Consider the following 21,201-nt stretch of genomic DNA (forward strand, 5'->3'; position numbering starts at 1 on the left):
CCAAAATTGTGAGATAACGAGCATCAGAATTTGATTTTAACCATTAATTTCACTACGATTTCAATCTTTGACATGACGTTACACAGTCAATATATTAAAGATATCAAGGTTATATTTTTACAGAATGTTCTTTACATTATGTAGGATGATTTTATGTAGAAAACAGTAAATCACACAAAAAAACTTAAGATGGGTTTTTACGGGCAGGGTCCCATGTAGATAATAAAGAAGAAAATATATATATATTAATTTCCTTTATTTAAAAACTCATTGATATTAAAAAAATCAGAGATTAAAGAAAATGTGACCTCGCAGCAACAAGCAGAATGTACTGTACAGTACAAAACATGTTTTACAGTGTCATCCACAATACAACACAATCAGGAATCACTGTCAACAGTCATGAAAACAGAAGTCCACTTTCCAGTCTAAAACAAAATACTTTTCTTAAAAAATGTCATATGCTCTGTTTGTTACTATTATTGTTATATGCATTTAGTGGTGATACAATTTTACAAAAGCAATAAAAGTCAACTTAATTGCTCACAAACAATCATAACTTTAATAACAATGAAAGCTTTTTCTGAACTTTCTAATAAAATCACATGCTAGAGGAATTCTAGGGTGTTCTGTGTGAGCCTGAGAAAAAAAAGAGCCCAATCTGGCAACTCTGAACAATGCTCACAGGAAGTTATTAAATTTGACACAATGACACTGAATGATGAACCATAAATCCAGCATAGAGGGGTTCAGTGAACTTGTTTTTGACCGTGTGTATATGTGTGAGTGTGTACGTGTCAGAGACGCTGTAGAAGGACAAAGTGCCGGCCGGCCAGTCCAGATACACCCCTATTCTCTTCGAGGGGACTGAAGTGACAGGTATGTCTTTGTTTGTATTATTGTGCCAGAGGTTGAATCCATTAACGGTGCAGAAAAGATTCCAGGAATTTCTGTAAAGTCCAAACATACTGTTACTCCCTTCTTTCCTGCTGATTCCTTTATACGTCACTGCTATACGGGCCCACTCATCCCATTCAGCCTCCCAGTAACAGCGTCCAGTCAGACCCTCTCTACACATGACCTGAGGAACGCCTTCAAATCTGTCTGGATGATTCTGATACGGCAGAGCCTCCTTCACGTGTGTGATCCTTCTGTTCCCCTCAGATAGCTCGAGTTGAATGTTCGCTGTGTTCAGATCCAGTGTGAGAGCACATGCATCTGAACACAAAATGATAGATTTAGAACATTAATGGTCTAAATGTAGATGTGTGAGAGTGAGAACCTACATTTTTGGAGTCGAGGTTTGATCATGCCAGGGTCTCCATGGTTCAAACTAAAAACAGAAACATTCAAAAATTCAGTTTTATCTATCACTGTGATACTACAATTGAACAACTGTAATATAACAATTCTCCTAGTTTTTCTGTTTACATTAAGTGTAATTGCATTTCATGACCCCTGAAGGTTTTTGTTGTGTCTTGCTTACTCGAGTTTCTCCAGTTTGCAGTTTGGATCATTGACTCTTTCAGAGAGCAGCCGGACTCCTGTGTGTCCTGGATGATTGTAACTTAGATCCAACTCTCTCAGGTGTGAGGGGTTTGAACGTAGAGCTGAAGCCAGATAACAACAGCCTTCCTCTGTCACCATACAGCCTGATAACCTACAGACACACACATCATCATCTTTTTGTTACTGCAAACCCCAACCCAATATTTTAGATTTGATTTATGTCCTCACACACCTCAGTATCTGCAGTTGGCAGTTGAGACTCTTGAGAGCATCAGAGATGAGCTTCACTCCTGAATCCATCAGGTCATTGTTACTTAAGTCGAGCTCTCTCAGGAGACTCTTTGATGATTGCAGAGACGAAGCCATAATATTACAGTACTGACCAGTCAGATTACAGTTAGCAAGTCTGAAAAGAAACCAAAACAGTAGGTTATATACTATAGGTAATTGGACTGGACTTGTTTTGCATTTTTATCTTGCCTTAAATACTTTGTATGTTGTACTGTAACTTAAAGATATTACAATATGAACAATGCACTTAATGCAAATTTATGTTCAGGTTGGTTTGTATCGGTTTGTCGTTTTACTCCGTCCGAGTGGAGAACCTAAAACCCCCTTAGTTGTTTTAAATTCATTGTAAATCACGGCTTCACTTGAATTGTTCCTTTTTTAAATTCATTTCCAAAAAATATAGTCACAAAAATGATATTGTTATGATCTGTTCTGTGTTCCCCTGTTATTTTGGACTTTTAGGTTACTTCCTGTTTGTGTACCATGTTTGTAGTCTTTTGTAGTTTTTCGTGTTAATTACTTTCCCCAGGTGTTTCTTGTTTCCTTGTTGTCCCAGTGTATTTAAGCCCTAGTGTTTCCTTTGTTTGGGGTCGGTCTTTGTTTTCACGTTCCTGTGTTGCTCGAGGATTGCCTTGGTTTGTTTTTGTCTTTGTTTATTTAATTAAATTGTAAACTGCATGTGGATCTACTCTCTGCTTGGTTACTCATTGTTAAAGATATTAAGTAAGCAATAATGTATGAGTGGCTGTGCTTTATCCTGAATAAATCACAGCTGAAGGGCATTTGCGTCATGGTTGCAACACCTTCAGCCATGATTTACTAACAATAAAGGCACAACGCAAAGCCTTATTGCTTTTATAAAACAGTTACCACACAATACAAAAATCCAACTACCAATGCAACTTTCGTAAAGTAAAGTCAGTTAGGCTCCAGATCCACCGAAGCGCTTTTATGCGAGTGAAAGCACCAGGACTGGCTGAAAACGCCGGTTGCGGGTGCTTGAACACTGTTTTTTTTTTCCCGAGCATAGGCGAGTTGGTTACTATGATACGCTGAGCCAGCTGCCAGCGTTTTCATAAAACGCACGTTTCCGTTGGGAACAATTGAAGAAAACATGCCGTATGCCAGGAGAAACGCCTCGGTGGACACAGCCCCTTAAAGTCTTCCTTCCGCTGGAAAAAAATTGTCCCTGATTGACTGTAAAATGCAACAGAATGTTTTGTTTACTTGCTAAGGGTGCTTGCTAAGGCACAGCTATTGACCAATCAGAATCAAGGACTGGAACTAACCCTTAAAGATAGTAGAGATAAAACCGATGAAGATAGAAGACAAGGATATTGAGAAATATTTTTCTTCTGCAAAACAACACAGTTCTTCAGAAACGCCAACAAAGACACAGTGGTTGAGCAATACTGATGTAAGGAGGTCACGGGTATATGTTGATTCTGTAATTTACAATGGTTTAAAAAAAGCAACTAAACTATAATTCAGATTTCATTTGTGAAATGCACGTATTTAACACTCACAGGGCTCTTCTGCAGTTGGAGACAGCTGGTATGAGTCTCCTTTTGCCCTCCTCTGTTGTGTTGTATTTCTCCAGATCCAGCTCATCCAGCACCTTCTCTGACATCTGAAGCATGTAGGCTATTGCTGAGCATTGGGCGGTTGAGAGCTTCTTTTCCGAGCCTTTGTCTGATGTCACAAACGCCTCAATCTCTTTGTACAGAGTCTGATCGTTGACTTCAAGCAAACAGAGGAACAGATTAATGGATCTTTCAGCTGATAGAGCATCATTTCTTATTTTCTTTTTGATGTACTCTGTAGTTTCCCTGATGCTCTCGGAGGTGTCATGCGTGCACGTCAGTAAATCCTTTAAGAGTTTCTGATTGGACTCCAATGAGATGCCCAGCAGGAATCGCAGGAAGAGATCCAAATGTCCGGTTCCACTATCAAGTGCTTTTTTGATGGCCTCTCTATGCAGACATTGAAATACATTCAGAAACTTCACAGTGTCTGTATTTTGGAAGATGTAATAGTAAAACACGTAAAAAGCAGCCAGAAACTCCTGACAACTCATATGTACGAAGCAAAAGACTTTCTTCTGATGTATCAAGGATTCCTCCTTAAGGATCTCAGTGCAGATGCCAGAATACAGGGAGGCGTCGGTGATGTCTATCCCACACTCCTTTAGCTCCTCTTCGTAGAACATCATGTTGCCCTTCATCAGCTGTTTATAAGCCAGTTCAGCCAGTTTCACAGTCAGTTTTCTGGACTGCAGGAGTTTCTTTGGATCTCTCTCATCGTACTTCTGATTCTTCACATTGATCTGAATGAGCATGAAGTGGATGTACATTTCCGTTAGAGTTTTGGGGATTTCCTCTCTGTGGTTGTCTCTTTTCAGGATGTTTTGAAGCACGGTGGACGAGATCCAACAGAACACCGGTATGTGACACATGATGTGAAGGCTTCTTGTTTTTCTAATGTGTGAGATGACTCTGCTGGCTTGATGTTTATTGCTGATTCTCTTCTCGAAATATTCCTCCTTCTGAGCATCATCGAATCCCTGGATTTCTGTCATGCGGTTGATGTATTTCGATGGGATCTGATTGGCTGCTGCTGGTCGGGAGGTGATCCAGATGAGGGCGGAGGGAAGCAGATCTCCTTTGATTAGGTTTGACATCAACACGCCTATCGATGTTGTCTCGGTCACATCTGACACTTTCTCACCGTCCAAAAATGTCAGAGTAAATCTGTTTTCATCCAGACCATCAAAGATGAACACAACTTTAGACACATCATAAATCTTCGAGTCCAGATCTTGAAGCTCGGGATGAAAATCAAGCAGAAGTTTGTGAAGACTGTACCGCTCGTCTTGAATCAAGTTCAGCTCTCGAAATGGAAGCACAAACATGAAATCTACATCCGGATTGGCTTTTCCCTCAGCCCAATCCAGAATGAACTTCTGCACTGAGACTGTTTTTCCAATTCCAGCGATGCCTTTAGTAAGAACGGTCTTGATTTTGTCTGTCCTCCTCATTTTCTCTGTTTTAAAACCTTTGGGTTCGGGTAAGGCTCGAAAGATGTCATTGCAGAAGATTGGAGTGTCTTGTAAGTGACGTGTTCTGGTGTTTTTCTCCATGTGTAAAACTTCATGTTCTTCGTTCACTCCTTCGCTCTCTCCCTCGATGATGTACAGCTGTGTGTAAATCCTGTTCAGGAGGGTTTGGTTCTCAATTTGTTTGGTTCCCTCACATAAACACTCACACTTGTTCTTCATGCTGGTTTTGTGCTTGTCTTTGACTCTCTGTAGCACAGAATCCTGCTGCAGTTCTCCAGTCTCCCCATTCTCAGAGGTCAAAGCCTTGGGGGTTTGAGCAATTGATTGGACTCTGTGCATAGATGCAGGTTTGGACACCAAAGATCCCGGTCTTCCTGATTAAGATCAGAAAATACATACAAGTTTATTGCATTTTTCATGAAACTACTTGTCAGCTTCTTCATTTACTAAACTTCTTAAGTGCCTTACTGGATAATATTTCTCCTATAAGGTTTGAGGACACTCCTTCCAGGGCTCTAGACTAACTTTTTGCACTGGTGCGCCTAACTTTTTTTCTTAGGTGCACCAGCACAAAAGTTAGATGCACCCGCATTTAACACCGCAGTTTTACCAGTTCACTTTTTTTTAAATCGCTGAGAGCTCTGCCATTATCACTACACAAGGAAACTAGCAAACATTACGGATAACAACTAATATGCAGTGAAGCAAGTTTTACGTTGTTTATCATGTGCATAGTGTCTGGACTTTTGATCATCCCTTGTATGTTTTGCGATCGGATAACTCTCGGTGCTGCAGACGGGGAGCTCTGTCATCTCACGAAAACATTGTATGAAAAAACTTTGCATGCCGTAGTTTACACAGGACTGGCGGGAAATGTGCATTGATACTCTTTCATTCTTCATGTTACGTGGTTTACTTTGATAGGTGTCCCAGCGCGACATCCGACGGGTTTTCCCAGATCGCATCACATATGTCTAGTGCTGAACCCTTCAGGCTGTGGTGTAGCCTACTGTACATTGTCTTTCAAAACCAGAATGGCCAGATAAACTGGTTCATGAAGAAAATAACTTTTTATACGAAAGCCATGAACCTACTGTAATTACTTTGTAACACATAAGAGTGAAAGCTAAATTGTGAAATGTGTAAATTTTGGAAACTGTAACTGACAGTGGAATGTGCTGTGCAACATATGAATAAATAGAGCAAGAAGTAAAGAAACCTTACCACCTTTATTTTAAAGCAAAGCACTTAAATGTGACGTTATTTAGAACTATTTAGATTATTTCAATTTCTTACTGAACTATTCACATATAAAGTCATAGGTACAAGACCTGAAAGGTTTGTTTTAATTCTTGCCGTGTAATCCAATAATCACCCCAAAAAGCCCATCCCAAAAAGCAGTCTCATTCCTGCATCCACGCAAAAACAGAATAGCATCTCCACTGCTGAGTGTCAAACGCATAATTAACAGCTTTTTTATGTCATATGACGTTAAACAAATAAATGATTCTGCAAGTACAGCTTTATAAATATACTTACTGTGAGAAATGATGCCGCTGTGTCTGGTTTGTGGAAGTGTTGCAGGTTTTACTTTTGATTTTACTTGTCTAACCGGCTGCGAGTCTGTTTGTTGGACCCACCCACATCCTGCCTGACTCAAGAAGTTTATAATGTATCTGAGAATAACATTCACAGAAACAATTCTGTACTGTGGTCGGATTAAAGAACACTTTTATTAAAGAACTGACTGTACCGGAAACATCAGACTTTACTATATTATACTTTACTACAGGGGTTTTCAAACTTTTTGGTCAGCCAAACACCTTTCACCTAAACTATTTTCTTGAAGTACTCCCTGAGAAGAAGTAAATAGGCTATTTCTTTGATATAAAGTTAAACAAGCAAATGTTCTCTGTTTTGAGATTTATTGATGATATTTTACATAACTTTTGTTATTTCTAAACATTTCTTTGCAATTTAATTTTTTTTAAAGTACTGGACAGTGTACCTCACAAACCTGCTGCAATTCCCTTGTGAACCACCAGGGGTTTATATAACCCCAGTCATATTTTTTTCATCATTTATTTGACCTAAAAAGTAAACATGTTTTTATTTTGCCTGTTTAACACGATGCAGTTTAAAGTGCCTAGAAACATGTCATACATTATGACATTATCAACACATGTCTACTGTACGCATCAACACTTACCTTTGCTTAGGCTATAACTGCAATTCTTTTTTTCATATTCTTTTTGAATCTGATAGGCTGGTATGTAAATGGGATATTTGACTCTAGTCTACAAAAAAGAGAGAAAATGGCATAAAGAACAAGATGATGAAATAATGAAATATTCACATCTTTTAGCCCCTCTGTTAAAACTGCAATGTGTTTGCTTGTGTTTCAGACATTTGTCCTGACAGCTGAGATTCACTGATGGTGCATCCGAGAACTTTTATTATTAACCTGTTTTCTTTTTTTTATTGCAGGATTACACAGTACACAAAAATGCAATTTCTTTCCACAATGAGCAAACTGTACTAAAACACCAGCAGGGCTGAAGTCATGGATCACAATATATCAAGCTAAAGTATCATCAGATTTTCTATTTTACTGCTTTAATACATCGTGAATCCATCGGGTCGACACAAATCTGTACAGCCGCCTTAAAAATTCTAAGTTTCAGGAGTAGCTAGACTGAGCTACCTTCTGTAATGAGTTTTTTCTCCGTCTGTTTTAATTTGTGAAAAGCTGCACAGAAGTCATATATGGTTGAGAGCCTTCCCACAGGTTTTATTTATTTGCATCTCTATATTTCGTTCTGAACCAGCAGGTCTTCTTTGACAGATTGTTGAGCATGAATACAGAAGTCTACAGGGGATATTGACATTTGCAGGCTACCGTTCAGCTGTGCCAGAATATCGAGTGGGATCAAACATTTGGCGATCCTGTAGTAAGGAATAATGCGTCGACGGTTTCCGCCCGTGGAGCTGACACTATTCCCGAAACATAGTTTTTATGGCCTGTTTCTGGTCAATGGGTCGGGCGCGCCTCCATCTGCGAAGCTCCGTTAATTAATTTCTCCGTCCGTGCGGAGTCATTTTGCTAGAACAGCGAGAGGAAAATCAAACCTAATTGACCTTTGCATTGATATTTGAATTTGGCCAGATTGCGGCGTATCCTTTTAAACTGTCATTTCCTGTTGTTTCATGTCGGTTTTGTCCAGAAATAACATTCACCCGTCATGGAAACTAGTGTGAGGTTGGTGGTATTTTGTGGTATGTTGGACAGAGACCCAATGGAAGAGTCCTCACATAGAGTAAATGTCAGTGCATCCCTTTGTTGGATGACCACACAGCCGGATATAAGATACGTTATCTGTGTTCTTTTTATAATCTTATTTTTAAATATTCAAATGCAAATTTATTAGTGATTTAGTTTATTCAGATGTACTATTAATATACTTCATTGAAACCAAATGCTAGATCATCACAATAGTGTGAAATAGGCCTAAGCTAAGTTATTATTTCAATGACTTTAGAGCATGGGTTAGCCATAGACCTTATCTCCAAAGTTAGCACCTTTTGCCCAGGTGTCCCGATCAAGCGTCGGTTTGTACTTAATCCAAATCGCAACATCTTGAACGGAGACGACCGTTCCAGATGTTTATTTCATGATTCTTCTCTTTCATTCATATTCAATCAGATTCCTCCAACACGTCGGGCACCTGCGTCGAGCTCGGTCCGTTTGTTATTTATGCAAATGGGATTTCTAGTTAGACAAAACAGCCTTTTATGTACGAGGATTACCATTAATTCTGAAGGTAAGGCCTAAAAATCCGTCTGGGAACCTAGTACAGTCATCTGTTTCTTTAATCTGATTCATCATAAGAAAGATTCATATTCAGCAACTTTCTCGCACTGCTGAATGTCAAATCTTAGATTAAAGAGACTTCGCTCATTTGCTTGTGCCAGCACAGGGGAGTTTGAGCAATCGCGAAAAACCAAACGCTTTTCCTTTCATTTTCTCATGCATGAATTGAGCAGGTGCAACACTGGAATTATTTAGGTAAACATTCTTTTTTTTTTTTTTTCGAAAACACGGACGTTGTCAATTGCCGAAGATTTATCAGGGTAAAGTTGTTTTTAAATAAGTATCTCTGACGCAGTGAGAGACGCGGTGAGATAGATATCCGGGTTAGACAGAAGTTCTGCTTGTGCGCACAAAGATTAATCATGTGAAAGAAATGAACAGATTACACACTGGTGCCTCTTAACCAGTTGAGCACATTTTTTGGAGGGAGAAGATATTCAAGAGGCCAAGACAGTTAGCCCTTGGCAAAATATTCCATTACGGCTGGATAAATCGGGGCATTAATGCATTATTGATGCAGTATTCTTGAGGCTGTTTTTAATTTCAGGTGGAAGATTCACCTTAGCATCCTCAGCAAATGGTGCATCAAGTATTAAAATTTGCTGTTACGCTTAGATCAAAGAGCCATCAGAATGACAGATTTGAATCAGAGTGCCGAGGACTCGTTTGAGGTGAACGAATAGGCCAAGGGTAGAACTTCTGGGACAGATGCTTTGACCGGGACTAAGTCTTTTAAGTCATTTGAAGCCTAAATATTGAAATGGAAATTGATTTTCTAATGAAATCTTGCCCAGTTCCCTATCAGAAACACACTATATGGGTAGTTGACACAAAAATCCAGTAAAAAAAAAAAGGCTACATACATTTTATTGTAATGTACTATAAATGCAACTTGAACTCACGAGAATTTGTCATACAATAAGTCATACAAAAACGTACGATTATCAAAAAGAAGCAATCCTGAAGCTCCTCCCCAAACCACACCCCTAAAACCTACTGTCACTGCCGCAGAAAATCGTACTACAACGTACTAATAAGATCGCATGATTCATACACTGTAAAAAACATAATTTTACAGAATTGTACTGTTATTCTTTTAACAGATTATTCATGTGTAATGTCAAAAAACTTTTTTTTTACAAACTTAATTTTACAAAGTTTACTGTTTTATGTACATATTTTTCACCTAATGTTTGAAATACGGTAAAAAAAACTGTCAAATTAAGGAAGACTGCAAATTTACTAGAAAAACAGGGAAAACGTAATATTACAGAAAAAAAAAACGTTTATATATAAATATATTTCTGGCTCCCCAGCTACTGGAAAATTTCATTTTTTAATGAAATTTATTTACAGTCTATTTTTGAAATATGCTCAAAAACTGAAAAACCACAACAAATTTCATTTTTTTATGGGATTTTTTTTCAGTGTACAAATTAAGTTGCTTTATTTTAAATGGGTTGGTAAATATGTCCTATGGTGAAAAATGGTAAAAATGTTGAAAAAAACAATAGTATGCAAATATCACGAGAGAGATTTATCTTCATTGTTAGACACTTATTTTCATATACCGTACATGTAGTGTTCTTTATTTAATATGAAATTATTAATACAATTATTTTCCCTATATGAACATAGTTTTTAATTATTTGTTGTCGCTCCAATAGACAACAAAAACGTAACACTTTTATAGGATTTCAGTTTTATACCAACAGTTGTGAAAATGCCATGTCATGTTGAGTAAATATTTTTTCTTTGAGTTATAATGTCTCCTTTTGGGTGTTTGTCTTCACACAACGTGTACAGAAAACCTACCTTAATGTTTCACAGTCTTTTAGATGAATATTTCACAAAATATCCTTTCGGCTTTTATCTTTGAAAATGCAGCTTTAAATCAGCAAGTTTTAAGCACTTCCAAAAAAGTACTTTTAAAGTAACTAAAGGTTATTGTCATTTTCCGATTACACTATCAGTTTAGGACAAGAACCCTTAATACCCAAAGGATTAACAGTCCATTAAGATAAAGGTGGGCAGCGGAGGAAGTTTGGGAGTCTGTTCACAGAGAATACAACTTCAGATGGATTCCATATGGTTGTTACACTAGATGGAATAGAAAGTGAAGGGCCAGATGTTGTCTGGAATCATTTGGGGATCCGACTTCATCAAAGAGTTTGAGAACTCTCACAGAATTCATAAAGACCTTGTGAACATACTCTGCATTTTCTTAAGTGTGTAAGCGAGCGTCTTATTGGTGCCTCGCTGAACGTTGCGATAAATTTGGTACGTTGGTGACGTTTCTGGGTCACTGTCATATTTATTGCGGTAGGGGTGACAGAGAGCCACATGGGATGAGGCAGAAGAGTCAAGTCATCATTATGATAATTTTCCTTTTCGAAAAGGAAAGCAAAAAATAGACTGGAAGATGGATTTGGATCAATATTTGGCATCGCTGATGTTTTCAGATGTTTCAGCAGCGTCACACAAAATGAATCCATGTCCCTAAAATATTTTCATTCAGTTGCTGTTAGAGGCTCCAATTACCATTTATTACCATGCATGAATGCTCTCATCTTTACGAAACATATATTTTCTAGATCTAAATTAGAATCAGTAGGGCGCTGTTATAATCTGGATATCAGAAGAACAATCATGGCGACCATCTTCAAAAATAGTCTCATTTCCTTGGATAATTTGCTTTAGTAATCCTTTAAATATTATAAAACATAATTATATTACAAATATTTTTTACAAGACTTTAGATAAGTCGCCATAATGTTTGTTTTTAATTTCAATACGTTTGATAGATGATGATAGATGCGTAAAATTGTACAGTGATTTCATTCGTTAGTAACAGACTAAGGTGAAAAATATAATAATCCTGACTGTCCGCCAGTTTACCTGAGGGTAAAAACTGCGATAAATATGTACTTTGTTGGCTGATAAATCGCCACTGGCTGATGGTGATCAAAAAGGTTCACATTAATTTCCACGTTGGGCATATTCTGAATATTTAGCACTTCCATCTGCTCCAAAGACAAGCGAGTGTACAGTCATACATATATGTATGAAATCCCCCACTGTAACCTGTGTTATAGAAGAACGGAGATGTGAACACATTTTATAAGATCTAAAAACTGTGAAAAATAGCAAGCTTTTTTAACCCCAGGACTCACATTTTTTATTAGAGTGTTTAGAGTAGAAGAAACATGGCTCTTTATTTTACTGTAGATGTGAATTATCAGTGATTGCGTTTGATACATTTAAAATACATTTACTGTAAGAATTTCTTTCCGTACTTTGAGATCGTTTTAGATACAAATAAATGTAAACTAAAATGAGTTTTGGCCTTTTAAAGATACTTTTAGTACAACTCAGCTTCTAGGAGTATACTCATAAAGAGCAAACCATCTCTAATTGTGATATCATGCATCTATAAGTCATCACAGAAGGACTATCACACATAATCAAGGGTGTTGCAAAAGTGCCACAAAGATTAATGAGATGCTGATTGTTTTTTAAAAGCAATTATACACCAGGAACCCGCAAGCATTTTGATTCTAATAGTCATTGTGCAAGTTAAAGTCTTTCATCAGATCTATTATTTTCACCAAACCCAACAGACTCGCAGGATTGTGTTGTGCCTTGTGGAAACGTGTGCGTCATGATTTTTAAAACAATTCCGGTTTCGGCCACTAGGGGCAGTTCAGTTGAGACGTTGCAGGAGATACAGAGATGAAAACAGAACCGCGATTCACTCTCAAGGTTGAAGGTCACAGAGTAATAAAGCGATAGAGAGGGAAAGATGGAGGGATAGATTGAATGTGAAAGAGAGTGTGTGAGAGAGAGGAAGGTAAAAAAGACAGGGCTGTGATTAATCTAACCTGCAGTGTAATGAGGCTTCTGTCCGGCAAGCCTCCGCCATAAATAGAGCAAAAATGGCAACTTGCCATCTAACCTGTCTAATCTATGTCAAAGTCGCACGAGCCAGATGCATCCCCACCCCCAAAAATATAAGATAATGAAATAAAGTGTAATGGAGGAGAGCCCCATTAACTGTCATCTTCTTACTTACCGTGCACGAGGGTCGAGATTTCGAAATGACGACGTGAAATGACAATGCTGCCAACATCCCTGACACGAGTCTTTTATCAACTCCTGCGGAATGTCAGGTCCCAATCGCTTCATTTCCGAAGTGAGAGACTGATAATAAACGGGGGAGAAAATGTGGATTAAAAATCCCACCTACATAAACTCACTTCCTGTTGATATACTGTAGATCGCGTCGATTTCAAGATGTCACGTCAATGAATATTTATCCGCCACTGCCCAAAAGACAGGCGCGCGCGTTTGTCCCATATTTTCAAGGCTACAAGCACGAAGCCCCTTTTGATAATTAAAGCCATGCCAGCAGGAGTTCTTTCATATATCAAAGTTTGATTACCGAAGTCACAGACTCTCCGCCACTGGGAGAATTTATGGAGAGCTTCATAAGAACTCGGCCTTCATGTACTGTACAGTAAATATTCTCTTATTTGTCTGTAACAAGCAATTATTTACTCTGTATCGCAGTGAAGACATGCACTTGTTATTCTCAATAAGAATTTTGTTGAAGGGTAATTCACTGAAAGGTAGATTAAGTTGTAAGTGGATGGTATTGTAGCGCAAAGGCCTCTAATTCAGTGGTTCTCAAACTGGGGGCCGTGTCCTGGGGGGCCCCAAGATGGTTCCAGGGGGGCCACACAGATTTTGTGGCATTTTAGAAATATAGATATTTATCATAAATTTTGTGCAATCAAACATCAGAAAAACAACGCCACCAACCAAAAGAATTGATGTTTTAGCATTGTATAACTGAATATTTTCTTGGTTTAATTAAAATTTTAAGTTTAAGACTATAAGTCTTTATTTGGGGGGGCCACAAAGCAATGCACTCTACACAAAGGGGGCCTTACAACAAAAAAGTTTGAGAACCACTGCTCTAATTCACTTAAAACCACAATGAACCAAACACACCTTACTATAGCACACAGTACTGTAACCTTGAACTGTAGGGAGGCTGTATCTGCATTCATTTCACAATGATAACAAAGAATAATGACATCTTTTCAAGAATTTACAATTGCAATATTTCAAGAAACCGGTCGTTTTATGGCTCCAACTAATATAAAGAACATATTTATCTTAAAAAAAACAATATACGGTTTCACAGCCAAGTCCATACAAAGTTGGTTCATTTTTTAACCAACTTTACTGCATTAAACTGTACTGCCTATAATAACACAGTTATCTCAGCCTAGGTACTGACAACTTTTTATATAATGTCCTGAACTAGAGCTAGTAAATTAAATATTCATTTCATTTCTGAAAGTATATAACACAAATGTTTTTCGAAGCAATAATGTAATTTTATGGACTTGACAAAAGTTTTCCTTATACATTTCCCTCTGTCTGAGACCGGACTTGCTGGCGATGTATAGTAGTTTGTTCATCAAGTCTTACCTCCCTCAAACTCATCATCTCCTTTCTGCTTTCATTTCCCTGCTTTGCACAAACAAATTCTGATGGTGGAGTCCAAATAAGATTATCAAAATTATTTTAACTTACTTTAGTTTCGTCATGTTTTCATAGCCTAACGTTACCTCAGTCGCGTGTCGCCACACTTGCGTGCCGGGTGCTGTCAACACAGTCTCACGGGAATTCGTGACATTGTCACGAACTGTAATCTATTAATTCGTGTTTACTGACACGAATTTCCCCCTTTTTTCGTGTCAGTCAGCACTAGGTTTAATCTAATGTATTTTAATATGCGATATCTTTCATATATAAATACATATCAACGTAATCTGATGGGAATGCATACCTATTCTACAAGGTGGCTCATTCTTGTGAATTCCTATTTCCTACTACAATCTCATTTGTATGTTTTGTTATGAATTGACTCTTCCCCGGTGACGTTAGGTTTAGGGGCGGGGTTAGGGGAGCCTTTTATCGTTGTTTTGCCACCTTGTGAAACTTGCGTTTTTAGCTAAATTAGCCTTTGGTGATTTTAGGGTTTCGGGTGAAGTAAGGTGTTGGTTAGCCACATGCTAAAATACATACGACTTATTTAGATATCAGGTTATAAATATATACTTGTTTATACACACGCATTCTGTGTATTGAAAGTCGTGCTGAGTGATACGAAAAGAAAGCCGTGCTGAGTGACATTAAAAAAAGGTCGTGCTCACTGACATGAAAAAATGGGGATATCCGTGTCCATGAACACGAATTACACGTTTTTGCAAAGTTCCCAGATTTTCACTCTGGACTTGTTGCAGAAAGTCTGCACTAGTCTGCAGCTTTTATGGCATAGTGTGTGATGCCCTGTTTTCTCTGCAAACTTTCAAAAAGTCTGCAATTGTGTGACATCTATTTTTTTTAATCTGTTCAGATTTTAAAGTCGTCGAGTGTATTCCAGCTTTTCCTTAAAACAACCCAATTGAAGTTTGATTGATATTACTTGGAATGCGCAAAAAAAACTGAGTTATCTGTTTTTTCAAATGAACTTTATAATAAAGAGCAGATTCATGGACATGCTTGTGTCAACACAATCATTTTGTCCTTATTGAATTCTTTCGGCGAATCAGACCGAACACTACAGCAAATCTATCCTTTATTTGCTTCTAACAAGAAATTGTTTTCTACCCTAAAATTACAGCAGTCATTTTTATAAAGGAAAAAACTGTTTTAAAGCCATTTCATACTCTTCTTTTATAACTTAACCACCAAACCGGTTGCATATCTCCAAATGCCCACCTTTGTGCCTCTGTTCATATATAAAGCTGTGATGCTCTTTATCATACTATATATTATTGCTTAATTTACCTCAAGCACAGTTGTGCACATATACTGTCTAAATGTACTAGGATACCAAGGATTTACCACTTAAGCGTAAACATGTGATAATAAGACTATATCAAAGACCAGAATCTGTATCAGATGTACAAAAATACATTTATTTGAAACAATTCCAAAATGACAGTAGTTTTCCATAGAAATATTGAAATAAAGATGTAACAATAACCTTGGGTCATGCAGCTGTAGATTTTTGTATTACAATTTCTTGTCAAAACATGTCTGGTTTCTATCACACGTAAATAGCTTTTTAAAAAAATTAGCTTTTGTGATGTCATTACTGTTATATAGTTATGATCTATCTAGGGCTGTCAAAAGATTAATCGCGATTAATCGCATCCAGAATAAAAGTTTGTGTTTACATAATATATGTCTATGTACTGTGCATATTAATTTTGTATTTATAAATACAAACACATACACAAGTATACATATTTAGGAAATATTTTCATGTATTTATTTATATTTACCAATAATTGAAATGATATATAAATGTTTATTAATATTTAGATTTTTCTTAAATATATGCATGGATGTGTTTGTGTTAATAAATACAAAATTATTATGCACAGTAAACAGATAAATATTATGTAAACACAAACTTTTATTCTGGATGCGATTAATCGCGATTAATCTTTTGACAGCCCTAGATCTATCACAAAGAGAGGGTTGGTAAAGCAAATGAAACCCGATTTACATCATACAGTGAAAACAGCATTGAATAAGATTAGCAGGGAAGAATGAGAATTAGCAGAAAAAAAAACTTTGAATCACTAAGTAACAGGTTATGACAACAGCTTGGATTTCCAGACTAACCATAACCTCTTCAATTGTTTCATTCAAGTGCGATGCGACAAGTTTCCAGGCAATTGTTTCTGTCCATACTTAAAATGTAAATCCTCCAATCAGAACAAATTTGACATTTATTTACCTTTTTAATAAATATCTTTGCATTATTTAGTTAATTATTTAATAATTTAATTTAAAATATGTATTATTTTATTATTTATTTAATATTCATTATTTTTAATGAATTAATAGCTATGCTTTATTTATTTAATAAACATAACTAATAATAAATAGACATTATTTATTTAATAAATACTGTATATCTAGGCCTAGTGGGTTTCCACAAATGAGAATTTACAGTGTGTGGAACATCATATCACAAAAAATAGAACATGAAACAATCAACAAAACAGCCTGTCGCTCACAACTTTGTAGAACAAATCTCACTTATGTGGATAAGATATCATTTTTCAATGGTCTGATCAATTTTACGTGTCCATTAGATCCTCTGATCTTATAATCAAAATGATTATTTTAAGTGTTTCATTATGGCCACATATAGTCAGTAAGCCTCAATAAGACCACAACTGTGAATTTCAGAGATTAAGCAGCATGCTAAACTGAACCTTAAATTGTTAACGAGAGAATGCATGGTAGAATGTTAAACTACCAGCGTTTCCTCACATCTCAAAGGCTGTGCCGCTGTAATTGCATTGCTGACTTCGGCACACAGCCGAGACTCAGAGAAGTAGGCAGCACAGATTAAGGGTATAACACTGTTTTCTTGTCACTCTGTTTTGGACAACACCAATGCTAAGCATCATACAGAGAAGAGCAGCGTCTGTAGTCAATTTGAAGTTCCTTACAGGAGACAACAGTGTATAAACGATTTACCCATTGCATCTGCACATGGCTTGTTTCAGGGTAAATACCATTTAAAAAATGAAACAAAAAAGGTACAATAAGATATTGGATTCAGTATTCTTAAGATTATATCAAAAACTGTGTAGCCTATTTAAATCTGATTTAAGCATAAACATGAGCAAAATGTCAGAATATAACACTAACTAAACACTAAATGTTCTCTTTCTTATTGACAACAGCTGTTTTTGTGCAAATCAGCACTATCAATAATCAAAAAAGCAATTTGCGTTGAAACCTTCTTTTTCCATTTACATGTTTATCTGTGGAACGTGCTTTGATGAAATCACAACATGGATCATAAGGTTTTATAAAAAACTTGTACGCCAGCTTGAGTGCGTTATAAAATTCTGACAAATCGTCAAATTCGTGTTTATTTTTTTCTTTTCCATTTCAATCTCAGTGAAATCCTACCTAATGTCAAGTACAATGTCTTAATCAAACTCATTCTTAGATTTTCAACGGATAAGTTCCAATTGGATATACATCAAGACTTCACACTGAGGTTTTGGTTAGTCTGGCTGGAATACTGTATCAGTACATTTTGATTCTGAGATTATCAAAACTCACAGAGTGCGTATGGGCTCTGTTCCAAAGTCTAGATGCCCATCTAGGGAGCATTTTAAGGGACGCTCACAATCCCAAGGCTGTTTTTTTAAAGATGGGAGATGATGACTCTAGCATCCAGTAACATCTTTTGGCTAGCATAACATTTTCGGCAGTCTTTCAAGGCAATCCAATAATGCATTGCCGTGGTCATGGTGTAAAGAGCGCTGCTTGTGAATACAATTGCTGTTTATGTAGGGCATTTCAAATCACTTATGTGATTCCTTATTTGATCAGATATTTTCTCAGAAGGCAGCACCCTATGAAGTCTGTAGACTGCCAGGCAGCTCACTAGATTTTGGAACAGAGCATGCAACATAATGACGCATGCAACCGTTTATGATTATGAAAATGATACAAAAACGGTCAATTCAATATTGATCTGATTTACTTGTCCATTTTCAAAAACATTACAAGCGATTGCCTTTTTTTCACTCAGAGAAAATCTGTCCAATTGTAAAGTCTGCTTAAACGTGAAATGAGACAACACAGTGTTGTTTGGTTTGTTATGAACGTAATTGATCAATTAAAACAGTAATTTATTTATTGGGATGTTTGGCCAGCGTCACTTATATTCTGATCTATTGATATACATTTACATTCACAATGGAATCTAAGACACCATCTGCTTTTTCATAAATGGTTATTTTCATTCCGTGTGAAAGAGGCAATCTACTCCAATTACAAAAAATGAACTATATACTAAAACACTGCCAGCTATGACCTTGAAATTCATATGGCAACATAGATGCACTTTGCAGCACGTGTTTACTCGTTTTCTTCTCATACGATGAATGAATAAAAAACTATTTACAGCATCGGCTTATTTACAGCACATCGATGAATTAATGGTGTGAGTCTTAACACCCTCTTTTTGAAATGTACCTTAAAGCAGACGTGTCCAGTGAGGTCAAGTCTTCACTCTTATATTTACAATATAAGCATATGTAAATGAAAATACACTCACTGTATATACAGAAACAAAAATTCGAGATCTATTGAGAATACTGTACAGTTCTATGAATGAGGGATGAGACACAATATCGGTTAAGAGAAAGGAAGAAAAAGAAACACTTATTATAAATTACATTTCATGTCTAAATGGCCAGATATTATGATGAATACACATAATTACAAAAGGCATTCGTATTTGTAAGGCATTCACTGAATCAAACTTCTGTAAGCCATTTAAAAAAAAACAAGAAGAGAAAGATCATGGAATGTACGTATTTGAAGGAGCTTACTGTAATTTGCATTAGCTGAAGGTACGAGGGATTCAAGGTTAAACTTTTGCTTTCCCCTTTTAGACTGATAAAGCTCCACCACAACTTGCATTTTGTTCTTCAATTACAAATTCTCAATGCGTCATTCAGTAGGTCATGGACTTTTAACAAAGTCTGGACTCCAAAAACAACCGTGCTATAAGAGACAAGATTGTAGTTATATTCTCCCCTTGTAGAGATACAAAAACCTTGCCGCACAAATAACGTTTTATCACAGTGTTTTTGGAAAATATTTCACATTTCGGTTGAACTTTGCGTTCACGGCCAGATTTACATAAATGTTAAAGCAACAGCCAATTGAGAAGATAGTAGGGCATGGTTATTTCAAGCTGTAATCTTCAATGGGTTGTGAACTGCTGCCCCTTTGGCATATCTCGTTTTACTCCTTCAGTTTAAGTTCTAACAAATATATACCGCAAATGACAAGATCTACTAAATGTAGTAAAAAAAAGAATAAAAATTAAATAAATATACAGTAGTCATTAGATGCACTCTTTATAATGTGTGTGGTTTTGATAACAAACAAACATACTACAAAAATGGCATAAAGGTGTAGTTTTGATATAAAAAATTGATATAAAAAGTAAAAAAAAGCAAAGCAAACAAACATAAACGACAATAAAATATAATTCAGATTTCCTCATATTCAAACTGTGCCTGTTTAAATCATACTCAATGACATGTAGTTACTAGCGTGTCCGTATTTCCCTAACAGATCGTAACAAACGAGATGCTCATGCAAATCTGTGTAAATGAGCTCCTTAGAAAACTATTAACAATGAGTGTTTCCAAATTACAAAAAAGCAAAAGGATTACTGTCAACTTTTAAAATTGTGATACCTCTGTACACATCATTACATTACACCTCCTCCTTCCGGACTGTTTCAGACGCTCGTGCAGTTCGGAATCTCCCTTGTGCTTTCACAGGTGTTGATCACGGCTCCTGAAAACACACGCAAACAAACACATCAGCCTTGTGTACACAATCGTCAATGTATGTCCCTGTCCTTACGTAAATACGCTATGTCGTATATTTTCTTAAATACGCTATGTCCTTCGGCAAAGAAGCGAAAACGTGACGACATCTTAGCCCTGCTTCAGCCTCTTTAGTGCTTAGAAAGGCAGGGATGGAGTGAGCTGTTGGTTGCAATTTGCAACCTCACCACTAGATGCTGCTAGATTTCATACACTGGACCTTTAGATATTTGTAAAAAAATCAAAATTTGTTGTAAAGTGTCACTAGTATTAACTAGGGCTGTCAAACGATCAATCGCGATTAAACGCATACAGAATAAAAGTTGGTGTTTACATAATATATATCTGTGTACTGTGCATAATAATTTTGTATTTATTAACACATACAAATAAAAAATCAAACAATGTATACACATTTATTTGTAATTTCAAATATTGGTAAATATAAATAAATATATTGAAATATTTCCTAAATATGTATTCATGTGTATGTGTATGTGTTTGTATTTATAAATACAAAATTATTATGCACAGTACATAGATAAATATTATATAAACACAAACTTTTGTTCTGGATGCGATTAACCGCGATTAATCATTTGACAGCTCTAGTATTAACCAACCACTTTAATCTGGCCATTCAAATACGAGTCAAACAAAAATGCTTCCCATCCCATCGTTTCTCCCACTAAATGATCTATTTTCACTCGGAAGCACACATAACACCATATAGAAATTCATCGATAAGAAATACAGTGAACATATTTTACAACATCAAACCAACTTCACAGATAGAAGCAGTGCTATGATATTCCTTGTGCTACCAAATCTAACATGTTTTTCACAGGCGTTGTTATCACATTAACCCTAATATCACCTCAAGCTTTTTCCCTTTTATACTTTAATTAGTATTTCTTTATAATCGCTGCTAAATAGCAAATATTAATTTGCGATTTTTATGCGATTACATGATCACAGATGCATCCACTTGGGAAATTAGGACA

The 21,201-nt window shown here is 36.5% G+C and overlaps 2 protein-coding genes and 1 long non-coding RNA gene across 3 annotated transcripts in view; 1 reads left to right on the forward strand and 2 right to left on the reverse strand.

Annotated features, from left to right (window-relative positions):
* The window catches only part of LOC130552571 (uncharacterized), a 50,092-nt gene that overhangs the window by 25,806 nt on the left and 3,085 nt on the right, over nt 1-21,201 (forward strand). The gene's annotated exons all lie outside the window — the stretch shown is intronic.
* On the reverse strand, nt 248-6,465 carry LOC130552569 (NACHT, LRR and PYD domains-containing protein 3-like). Its single transcript, XM_057330921.1, has 6 exons — nt 6,398-6,465; nt 3,327-5,232; nt 1,742-1,915; nt 1,487-1,660; nt 1,287-1,333; nt 248-1,218 (listed from the first exon to the last, which is right to left on the reverse strand). Exons 2-6 carry the CDS (start codon nt 5,195-5,197, stop codon nt 695-697), a joined length of 2,790 nt encoding a protein of 929 aa, XP_057186904.1. The 5' UTR covers nt 5,198-5,232; nt 6,398-6,465; the 3' UTR covers nt 248-694.
* sorcs3a (sortilin related VPS10 domain containing receptor 3a) overlaps nt 15,698-21,201 on the reverse strand; it is a 187,019-nt gene continuing 181,515 nt past the window's right edge. The window contains 1 exon segment of the mRNA XM_057330922.1: nt 15,698-20,165. Coding sequence (XP_057186905.1) covers nt 20,107-20,165 — 59 coding nt within the window. The 3' untranslated portion in view covers nt 15,698-20,106.

This window comes from Triplophysa rosa, linkage group LG4 (genome assembly GCF_024868665.1).
Source record: "Triplophysa rosa linkage group LG4, Trosa_1v2, whole genome shotgun sequence".
Classification (NCBI taxonomy): Eukaryota; Metazoa; Chordata; class Actinopteri; order Cypriniformes; family Nemacheilidae; genus Triplophysa; species Triplophysa rosa.

Coding starts and splice junctions, on each gene's coding strand:
- LOC130552569 (XM_057330921.1), bottom strand. CDS start 5,197: ATGCACAGAGTCCAATCAATTGCTCAAACCCCCAAGGCTTTGACCTCT. Junction 1,916..3,326: donor TCCAACTGCAGAAGAGCCCT/GTGAGTGTTAAA, acceptor GTTTCTTTTCAG/ACTTGCTAACTGTAATCTGA. Junction 1,219..1,286: donor CAAACCTCGACTCCAAAAAT/GTAGGTTCTCAC, acceptor TTTTGTGTTCAG/ATGCATGTGCTCTCACACTG.